Source organism: Macaca nemestrina, chromosome 3, assembly GCF_043159975.1.
Source record: "Macaca nemestrina isolate mMacNem1 chromosome 3, mMacNem.hap1, whole genome shotgun sequence".
Classification (NCBI taxonomy): domain Eukaryota; kingdom Metazoa; phylum Chordata; class Mammalia; order Primates; family Cercopithecidae; genus Macaca; species Macaca nemestrina.
In genome coordinates, this window is record NC_092127.1 from 138,945,376 (window position 1) to 138,957,010 (window position 11,635).

General features: G+C 46.7%; 1 protein-coding gene across 1 annotated transcript in view; it reads right to left on the reverse strand.

Annotated features, from left to right (window-relative positions):
• LOC105477260 (scavenger receptor class B member 2) overlaps positions 1-5,951 on the reverse strand; it is a 65,232-nt gene extending 59,281 nt beyond the window's left edge. Inside the window, exon 1 of the mRNA XM_011733686.2 lies at positions 5,535-5,951. Coding sequence (XP_011731988.1) covers positions 5,535-5,651 — 117 coding nt within the window. The 5' untranslated portion in view covers positions 5,652-5,951. The remainder of the gene's footprint in view (positions 1-5,534) is intronic.
• Positions 5,952-11,635: the final 5,684 nt, after the last annotated feature.

Genomic DNA, 11,635 nt, shown 5'->3' on the forward strand with positions numbered 1-11,635 from the left:
TCGTAGAGTCTAGGGACTATGCTGACAACTGTTAGCCTACTGTATTGTCTTAATCATTAATAAGGAATGCACTCATAGTCAACATGAATCAGTAAGACACTGAAAGAAACTTAATATGATTTTGATATCACAAGATCATGTTTCTAAAAGCCAGAAAAGAACTTGGGTAATTTTGCTTAGGAGTTAGAGAATCTTGCAAGGAAATTAATGACACTGCCTCTGTTTACAGCGCTATAGTTTCTTCCTGTGCTGAGCCAATCACATTGCTCCGCTACAAACTCGGAAAAGAGAAACTAGGAGATGAAGGACGTCTATGAGAGGTCAGCAGCTGGAAAGTCACACTGAGGCGGGGCTGAGCAAGCCCGGATGAGTACAGAGCCAGGCTGAGTAAACAGAGGAAGCCTGTTGGAGAAAGCAGAGGAAAAAGTGGGAGACAGAGTGTGCCTGGCTCCTGCTGACTTTCCACTTTCGATTGTCCTCTCATGAGGCCTTACTGTGCCATGGTTCTTGCCCTTTGATTTCTATGAGTTTCCCCTTCCAGATTTACAAAAAGAAAAAAAGAATCCCATCTTGCCTGAGCTAGTTTGAATAGGCCTCAACTCCTTAAAAGAGCCAAGAAGCGGGATACATTGTGGTCTGTAAGGACAATGTGGCATGAGAGGTGAGGGATGGCCACAGAATTTATTGTCCAAAGCAGAAATCTTTTGGAGGGAAGGCGGTGTTAGTGATTACACCAGAACAACAGGTACACAGAAACCAGATGGGACTATTCCAGGCAAATGGGATGTATGGTCATCCTTAGGATGGGAAAAGTGGGTTCAGGATCAAGAGACCAGCTGGCACAGCTAGCTCTACCCCTCCCTCTCCATTTGACTTTAGATAAGTCACTTCTGTTCCAAGAGCCTCAATTTCCTTGACCGTAAGATAACAGATTTGAGATATCTTTACTGGTTTTTTCTGATCAAGAAAAATCTCAGACTAAGATAAGTCTTCTTTGAATAGAGGCAACTCGGGAGATGAGGTAGATATGCAAGAAGGAGTCCTTTAAAATTATATATAGCTGAATGCCTTTACATACACATCAATAAAGATGTTTTACTGATTTGACTTTAAAAAACAAGATCCTGGCTGGGCGCGGTGGCTCACGCCTGTAATTCCAGTATTTTGGGAGGCCGAGGCCAGTGGATCACAAGGTCAGGAGATCAAGACCATCCTGGCGAACACTGTGAAACCCCGTCTCTACTAAAAATACAAAAAAAATTAGCCGGGCGTAGTGGCAGGCGCCTGTAGTCCCAGCTACTCGGGAGGCTGACGCAGGAGAATGGCATGAACCCAGGGGGCGGAGCTTGCAGTGAGTGGAGATCATGCCACTTTACTCACCCCAGCCTGGGCAACAGAGCGAGATTCCGTCTCAGAAAAAAAAAAAAAATCCCATATAGTCACTAATCAAAGCAATCTGGTTATCAGTGATTACATTTTACTTCTTTTTTTTGGTTTTTTTTTTTTGAGACATAGTCTCGCTCTGTCGCCCAGGCTGGAGTTCAGTGGTGCCATCTTGGCTCGCTGCAACCTCCGCCTCCCAGGTTCAAGCGATTCTCCTGCCTCAGTCTCCCGAGTAGCTGGGACCACAGGTGCCCGCCACCATGCCCAGCTAATTTTTGTATTTTTAGTAAAGACAGGATTTCACTATATTGGCCAGACTGGTCTTGAACTCCTGACCTTGTGATCCACCCACCTTGGCCTCCCAAAGTGTTAGGATTACAGGCATGAGCCAGCGTGCCTGGCATATATTTTACTTCTTGAGGCTTCAGTAGAACAGCTCCAAAGTTGCTATGGCTCCCAAAAGAAACCAGCTGGTGCTGAGTTGCGCAAAGCCTCTGGTCCAGACGAAGGGGAAGTGTATTTGTCGTGTTCATTGCATCTCTGAGACCTAATGCTACAGTCCTGCCTTGACCTGTGAAGAGGAAGTCAAAGGTGTAAACTAGACTCCCACTGGTTCCCTTGACAGCCCATCCCTTGTTGACCAGCCCTGACTGTGGCCACTTCTGCATCCCTATTACTGGGAGACAGTCAAACTGCCAGCATGTCTGCAGAGATTAGGAGTGCACACTTAATATTCTGAGCTGCACAGCTGCTCTTAAAGGTCACAGGATCTCAGAAGTTTGGAGCTAGGAGGAACCATAGCTTGTGTAATAAGTTTCGATTCACAGATGACAAATAATAGCTAAAGACATAACAAATGTTAACGTTCAGGCATTGTGTGATGCATTGTGCTGGGTGCTTTATAGCAATCATATTTCATTCTTGTGACAACTCTATGAGGTAGGTATTCTTATCCTTATTATTCCTATTTTCAAAATGAGGATCCTGAGGTTTTGAGGGATTAAATAACTTGCCACTCTGCTTGTTCAGCTTAGTCCAAGAAATCCTTAGGGACAGAAAAAAAATGTTTGACTCAGTTCTGCTGATTCTCAGGACACTCTTCTTTCTATTAAAATGATCACAGGTGAGTCAAGAGGTATTTAATATGTATCTTAGGCACTGTGCCAGGTGTCAAGGCAGTTCACTGGGATACCAGATGAAATGTAACATAAACTCCTGCCTTTCCAGGCCTAAGGGAGGAAAAGGAACTGCTGGGTCTCTGCAAAGCTCTCTCTTCATGAAGGCCCAAATGCTTATAAGGAAATGCCGTATTAATGCTCATAATATCCCCTAGGAAGAGGGTGTGGGAAAAAGAGAAGAGAAGTACTATTATGCCTGTCTTGCAAATGAGAAAATTGAAGCAGAAACAATTACAGGCCTTGCCCAATACAAGGCACTCACCACTGAGGCCAAGAATGAAACAAAATTGTCTTGGCTCCTTCTACTATATAATATCACTGGCCATAATTAAAAGTCTCTCTCATCTCTGGTCACTGCAGGGTTCAAGGACAATTATCATTTGAGACAACTTTTTGGATAGGAATTATCTTACTAAGTTTCCCACACCTACTCATTTGAATTTCATCCCTTTTCCCTCTCCCCTTTATGATGTAGACAAGTCAGGGCACACACAATCTTCAAATGAAAAACAAAGAATTGGAAATATCAGAGTAAATTATATTACAACTATATTAAAATCAAGTTATGAATGAATTCTCCCATAGTAATACTAGTGGCAATAAAGATGACTGCCATATATTGATCACCTATTCTGTGCCTGATACTATGCTAAGTGCTTTATTCTTGGTCCTACAATAATACACATGCAGAGACAAATACAGGTTTTGTGGGTCCCTTCTTAAGAAAAAGAAAATTTGGGATACAGAATGAGGTACAGGGCTTTGGAAGGGCCTGTGCAAGTGAGGGATCCAAAGCTTAACTTTGCAAGTTTCATGGTAAATGCATCACTGTGACCAAGTTAGCTAACAGCTCATATCCCCACTTTTACAAGCAATGAAATTGAGAAGCAGGTAACTGAAGTAACTTGACGTAAGTCATAAAGCTTATAATGGCAAGAATAGGATTTGAAAATATGGAATCTGACTCCAAATCTCATGTATTTTCTTAGCGTGGCTTCTAATAAAAATAAAATTGCTATCATTTATTAAGCAATAACTATATCCCAGAAAGATCACATCTTAAGGTTATCAGAGTTATTTGACAAAGCGGATGTGATCGTTAGTCCTTATTATCCCTATTTACAGATGGGGAAAACATGAATCAAATAAGATTAAACAGCCCATGGTCACCCAGCTGGTACATGGTGGAAGCTAGGTTTCATGCCCAGGAGTGTAAGATCCTCATTCTTTCCCACTATCCCATGCTACCTACCACCCTACAGGTAATCCAGGAAAAAGCAAAACAGTGATGTGTGACTTACCTCTAATGACAACAGTATTTCCACATCTGTCCACTGAAACTAGCCCTGTCCTTTATTTTCATACAATACACCGTGCAGTCCTCCTTAGCTGGGATTGAGCAGCTCTGAAAGTCCACTTCCCTGTACTGTTACTTATCAGAACAGAGTCCATTCCTCATGGAGAAAACCACTTGGAAATACCAACACAAACTCAGGCCCCAGTCAAGTTGCCTTACAGCCACCCCCTCGCCCAGAAAAATGGAGACACATAGAGAATCTAAGGGCTGGCTATATTGGAACCATGGGGAAGATCACTCATCCTATAGGGCTCCTTGAAACAGCCTTTCAAAGCCATATAAGAAAACTCACATATTGACTATAATTGGATTGCTTAACTCTAGTCACCCAAAGCAAGAGATTACATCCTCAGACACAGCTCACCATGTATTTGGACATGGACAGGAGTGGAGAAAGGATTCAGTTTCTTTTTTCCTTGAACATGAGTACTGAGAGGAAACTGACCCTTGAGATGCTCGGACGGTGGGCCTTGTCTTCCCTTGGCCATGTGAACTTTAAAAATTTCATTATGCTTTGCCATGGTGCTTTTTGAAAAATTGCCTTTAACTGCCAGATTTCAGGTACTCACTTAATTACTTTTGGAAACTCAGTTAAAGGAATATATCCATTGCCACCTGGAATAAAACAGCTTTACTAACTGGAGAATGCAGTGATTCAAAGTAGACTAGGCCTGGGCTTTTTTATCTGGCCACAGCAAGTGCAAACCAGTGGGAGAAATGAAGCGTGCAGTTACGGATGCCAACAAGAAAAGCTGCTGCTCCGGTGATTTTTTTCTTTCTTAAGGAAAAAATGATCCCAGTAACTCTCTCTTGTTCCTCTTTTGACACAGCTTGGTGGACGTGGGGGAAAGGGCAGATGAAATGACTAGTGAAATCAAGAGATGAAGTATTCTTAAAGGACTGGCTCTCCAGCCCAATCATCTAGAGGAAGAAACAAGTTCAGATTCTTGTAGGGAATCTAAATGCATCTGTGCCTGAAAATTATGGCCGTTTGAGAAGAACAAGAATTCATGGTGAGACAAAGCAACACAGGCTGTTGGTACAAGACACAAAGCCACTAAGTCAGCGTTCAGCGAAGACTGATGGATGAAATGTCACCCAACCTAAAGGACTGGCCCAGCTACCAACTGCCCCTGCCCAGCCCAAGAAGGCAAGAACACAATAGACCGCACACCCACGTCTCATCCCCAGGCGCACACCACTTCAAAGGCCACAGCAAGCAGACAACACAACCTGCCTCTTCTGTGGTGTCTTTCATTTAGTTCTGTTTCTTCATGAAGTGGGAGGGAAACAAGTTTGGGCTCACCTGAGATTGGGGTGTAGACGGAAGGAATGTGGAGAGATGCAAACGACAGAACACAACCGAAGGCCTTTTTAAAAGTCAGGATCCATAGCCTTACTTATTACTGTAAAGGGAACAGAGTAGGCGCCATCCTTCCCCATCCTTCCCTAACCCTCGCCTACCAAACCCTGGAAGACAAGGACGCAAGAAGAGCTGTAGTGCAGAGGCTCTGCCCGAGTGCAGGTCTTCCCCATACAAGGTGCAGCAGCAGGGGTGGGGGGGCGTGCTGGAAGACTCCACCACACACAAACACACACAGCCCGCCCCGCCTCACCTTCTCGATACTCTGGTCCACAGCCTTCTGGAAGACCCGGGCCACCAGCAGCGTGACGCTGGTCACCAGCAGGAGCAGGGACAACGTCCCCGCAGTGTAGAAGCAGCATCGGCCCATTCTGTGCGCCGCTCACGGGCCGGGCCGGGCCGGGCCGGGCCGCACCCGCCCGGGATCCCACTGCAAGGAGGGAGGAGCCGCCGCAAAGGCGTTGGAAGACCCGGGACCCTTCGGCGCCGCGCCCTCCCGGCGCCCAGTTCTTGCGCGCAACTGGCGAGCGCGGCCCCAGGTGCACTGGGCGGATGGGGCCACCGAGGGACGGGCCCGGCCTCGGTTTCAGTTTCCTTCGCCCTGCAGCCGCGGCGCCAGCCTAGCGCAGCTCACCAGAGTGCAGGGAGCGCGCAGGGACGTGACGTTCGCGGGCCGGGTTCGCCGCAACCCCGGGAGGCGACCGCCGGCGACTGCGCGGGGAGGCGGGCGGGGGCGGAGGCCGCAGTCATGTGCCCTGCGGCGGCTGCAGTGATTCGGCCCGCGCCCTCCCCGGTCGGTCCCCGGTGGCCCTGAGTGGCTGCGGCGCCTGAGCCAGGCCCGTCCTGGCGGCTCCCAGCGCCCTGCACCGCAGGCCCAGCGCTCGCCCCACCAAAATCGCCGAACCCGGTTCACACACTCATTTACTCGTTCCGCAGATAGGTCTGAGGGCCTCCTATGGGCCACGCGCGGGGGATTCAAGGTGGTTGGGACATTCCTCTGCTCTAGAGGCGCTCGCAAGTTAGCGGGGACACTGTTACCGCAATTAGAACACAATGTAACAAGTGCTTCTACTAGGTGCCTGCTGCGATCATGCCAGCAAGCACGTTCTGCCTGGATGACCTAGGGCCCTCACATTGAACTGGGGCCTGGGGGATGCATAAAAGTTTGTCACGTAAGGGGCATGTGCAAGAAAGGAAGATGTGCAAAAAAGGGAGGAGAAGGCATTTCACGAAGAAGGAAAGGTGGGCAAAGGCATTGGGGGTGAAAGAGCAAAACCTGTAGGAAGCAAGAAGGAAGTGCCTTTTGACTGTAGGCTCAGGTGTTCAGGGTTTGGAGTCGGAGGTGTTGAGGCCCCAAGGAGTCAGACTTTGAAGGGCTCCTATCCTGTTGAAGAGGTGGAAGTTGGGAAGGAGCTTAAAGCACGCAGCGCTGGTGTTCTTGCCTGCTTTGCTCACTATCGTGGCCCAGACACCCAGGACCAAGACCTACACACAGCCAGGACTCAAGAAGTATTAGTTAAATGAGTGTTTCTTCTATGCCAGCCCTTTACTAGGTTCTTTGCACAGTTCTACTCATTTAATAACCTTGGCAGTCCTATGAATAGGAGGTTGTGTTTGTCCCAGCCCTCCAGAAACAGTCCCAGATGGGGGTACTATGCAAGAGAGTTTTGAGGGAAAACAGGGATCTGGACCTGGGCTGCAGGTGTGCTCCTGGTGAAGGAAAGAGGCAAGCAGGGAAGGAAGGTTGGGTGGAAGGAAGCATTTGATACTATATACAGTTCATGTCTAAAAAGTTCAGCAAGGTCATTTAGCCAAATGGGCTTGTCCCAGAAGTCTGGCATCTCCCAGAAAGAGGCCTGCCTTAGTGTCCCTGTTGTGCTCAGTCATGAGCTGGGAGCAGCCTTAGGAAGCTGGCCTTTGCAGCAACCTGGGGATAAATATCAGGGGATGGATTTCAGCAGAGCTCAGCAGTTGAGGCGGAGCCATTGGTCAGTTATGCTGTCTACACTGCAAGACTGAAGAAGTACATTTTCTTGGCAACTATATAGTGTATTATCCTCATTTTACACTCAAGAACACTGGGGCTCTGAGTTAAGTAACCTAACAAGCTCAACCGGTTACTGAGTGGTGGATCCTTCCTGAACCGGGATGTAGGGCTGGCTGTTGGCCTCCAAAACCCTCACTTTTTTGTACTCTGTGCATTGCTGCCTCCCAATCTGTTACTAATGAGAATCTGGGGACAGCAAATCAGTTAGGAGGCTTTGTTGAGGAGCTGGCGAAATAGCATGATGGTTTAAAAATGGTGGCAAATTATTTGTTACTCCTTCTGTTGAGAGGTAGGGTCTATACTTTCTCGCTTTGAATTTGGGCAGGTTTTAACAATTTGTTAAACCAATGGAATACAGTGGAAATGACCATATCCTGGAACTTCTGAAGCTAGATCATAAATGCCTTGCAACTTCTGCCGGGGCCTCTGAAAATCCTTGCTCTTGGAGCCTTAAGTCACCCCTAAGTTCAGCTGCCCAGAGACTGCTGCAGAGAACATGGGAAAGACTCCGGGGAAAAGCCTTGAGTCTGTAGGAAGAGAAATGTCCCACCAGTCCCCAGCTGTCCCTAGCCTTTTGAGTCACAGGCCCTAGACATTATAGAGCGGAGGTGAGTGGTCCCTGCTGAGCCCTGCTCAAAATGCAAAATAAAGGATTGTTGTTGTTTAAGCCACTGAGTGTTGGTGTGGTATGTTACTCAGTAGATAACTGGAGCAGATGGTGAGGGCAGGACTGAAGCTGGGACATTTTGCAGCTACCAAAGCTCTTCAAGCAGCAGCCCCAGAGGACCAGTCCTGTGTTCAAATAGAACCTGGTGGGGTCCTGAATGATTCAACTGTCCCCAGCCTGATGGATGAGTGGTCTGCAGTCCTCAGGTGTCCACAATCGGCAGCCTTTCTCTTCCCCCAATCCTACGTCTTCTCTGCTGTTAAGTTCCAGTTAGTTACGTTAACTCTGCTCTGTGCCCCAGTTTGCTTAAGGAGCAATGCTAGCCCACAAACCCTCAGATGCCCCCCACCTAGGCACCTCCTGTAATCTATATGTCTTCTCCTTCCCTAACTAGAAAAAAGTATTTCGTAACTTGCCTGCCTGGGTACTTTGGCACTCAGAAATTCATGTTCACATTGGACTTCCACCCCCTACTCTCTGACTGCTACAATCAGTACCCACCCCTTCCACCCCGGAACCACCAATCCCAGGGTACTCTTCCTTTTCATTGTTCATTGAGGTCCCTTCTTGTCTCTTGTCTGGGCCACCAGGACAGTAATAGACTGTGGGGATGGAGAGATGGAGACAGATTTGATAAACGTATCACTTGTAGGAGAGTTTCTAAACAAGGGCTTTCAGCTCAAGTTGCCCTCAGTTTACCTTCCCTCTGAGGATCTCACTCTGTTTCCACTATGTCAGGTGGTTAGTAAGCCGCTTCCCCTTTAACACTCTGGACAAGCCGAATGAAAACCTCTAACTTGGTTCTTCTTAACACAGCTGAGACCAAACTAGCATTTTTTAAACATAAGACAAACATAAAACAAAAAGGACCTAATTACAGAAAATATAAACAGCTTTTAAGAAAATAATGTATATTCCCAAAATAGCAGTCTGTGATCCCACAGTAAACTCTGTCTTATCACAGAGGCTGGCACAGCTTTTCAGCAGCTGGCCTGGCTGTCTTTCTGTTCAGTTCCATCTTCTCTACCCACAGCTACGTGCAGAAGCTTTTGACACAAAGCCCCAAAATCCAGATTTAAGTTTCTCAATGCCCTGTGGGACTTCCTCCTCATTTCTGATCTACAGGACATGTCTACACTGCTAATTGGCATTGTTAGTTTATTGCCACAGGATCATCTCACCCTACAGGTGAGACATGCCCTCTCATCCAGGGAGTAGCCCCTGCTTGCCAGGCACTAATAACCCTGAACACACTCTGGAGGGGCAGACGGCTTGGGAAGGGGTTACTGCTCCCAGCATTTAGATAAGGAGGCTGATGCCAGGGCAGGGAGACAATCAGGAATCTTCCTGGTGACTTCTCTGCTATGTTGGATTTGTGTTCCCTCCAAATCTCATGTTGAAATTTGATCCCCAGTGTTGCAGGTGGGACCCAATGGGAGGTGTTTGGGTCCTGAGGAGAGATTGTTCATGAATGTATTAATGCCCTCCCTCAGGCATGAGTGAGTTGTCAGAGAGCTGGTTGTTGAAAAGAGCTGGCACCTCCTCTTTCTCTCTCTAGCTTCCTCTCTGCCCATGTGCCTCACACATGTGTGCTCCCTTTCTGCCTTCCCATGAGTGGAAGCAGCCTGAGGCCCTCACCCAATGCAGATACCTGTGCCGTGCGTCTTGTCCAGCCGGCAGGAACATGAGCCAAATAAACTTCTTTTCACTCCCCAATCTCAGGTGTTGTTACAGCAACACAAACAGACAAGGGTGGAAAATGAGGCTGACGCTGTGGCAAGGAGAAACGGTGACCTCTCTATACCTAAAATCAGAAGACTTTATCTGAGAAGAACAAGTACGCTTAATGAATGATTACTGGTGCCTGTTGAAATTATGCAGTCATTCAGGACTTAGAAAAAGAGCTTTCTTCACAGACTCTAAGGGCTATCATGGGGAAGCAAGAGGGCTCTTTGGGCTCTACTTTAAATTTAGAATGTCGATACTATACTCAAACAAGTTTAATGATGTAGTCATTATATATTTTTATGTTCAAAGTGTTAATGTGTTAAATATAAACATTTAAAATACACAACAGGCAGGGCACGGTGACTCATGCCTGTAATCCCAGCATTTTGGGAAGCCAAGGCAGGAGAATCACTTGAGCCCAGGAGTTTGAGATCAGTCAGGGCAATGTAGCAAGACTTCATCTCTACAAAAAAATAAGAAAATTAGCAGGGCATGGTTGCACCTGCTTATGGTCCCAGCTACTCGAGAGGCTGAGGTGGGAAGATCACTTGAGCCCAGAAGGTCAAGGCTGCAGTGAGCAGTGATTGTGTCACTGCACTCCAGCCTGGGCAACAGAGTGAGACCCTATCTCAATAAAATAAAACAAAAAATACGTCACAATGTTTATAACCCTGTATGGTAGATAATCTCCAAACAGGACTACCAACAATTCTTCCTGTTTTTGTAGGCTCATGCTGCTCTTCACGTCAAAGGTGGAGTCTGTTTCCTCCCTTTAATCTGGGCTGGCCCTGTGACCTGCTTTGACCAGTAGAATATGACAGAACCCATATGTGCCAGTGTCAGGTTTAGATCTGGCAGCTTCTTCGTTTGCCTTCTTGGGACCCAACTGCCATATCAGAAGCTCAGATTAGACCACTGAATGATAAGAGACCATGTAGGGAGGGACACTGGAGAATGAGAGGCCACATGGATGTCACAACTCCAACCAAGTTTCCAGATGAATACAATCTCATGTCCCACAGAACAGAGATAATGAGCTGTCCCTGCTGAGTCCTGTCCAAATTGCAGAACTGTGAGCAAATGAATGGCTGTATATCAAGCTACTAAGTTTTGGGGTGGTTTGTTATGCCATGAGAAATAACAGAAACAGTATTTTTATCACTTATTGATCATTTTAATATTCCAGGTGCCTAAAAATGAATGGAAATGGCCCTAGGCCTTGCCTACTTTGGGATAGGTCAGGCTCCAAGATACTTCTAAAAGTCTTGGCTTTCTTCTTATTGAAGGTGATCTATAAAATGTACCATCACACCCTAGTGATTTGACATATGTTACTCCTAAATGTTTGTAGAGCATCCTAAATCCTGAGCAATACAGGATCCATGAGAAAAAATTACTCTCTCCTCTCTCCTCCCCTACCTATCATCCCAAAGTTCTTACATTACAGAACTGCTTTATGCAGATAGGCTTACAGATCCCAGAGGAGAGCTCATATACCATTTATATTGTATCACAGGCACCTGTGCCAGGCCACAGGGCATCTCTGTGAAGTTACCCATGCCCCTGTCTGCTGCCTCCTCCGATCAAGAAGCCCTCAGGGCTTCCTCCTTATCATCTTTGCACCCCCAACTAGGGGAGCCTTTTCCAGTTTGTTTTGGTTTGGTTTGGTTTTTATTTTGTTTTGGGTTATGGGAAAATGAGAACTCCCCTCTTCAAATTCTTATTTTCCTTTTTGTTCCCCTAAGAATGCAGACTTTTTGAAACACAGAACTAGGAGGAGATATCCTATTTGCCTTCTTCTCTTCCCTTTCCTGAAAACACAAGCGTAGTGTTGTCTAACTAATAGAATGTGTGGTTGGAGGGTGAGGAGTCAGGAGAGCAAAGAGGAGAAAAATATAGTGGGCAGAAAGGG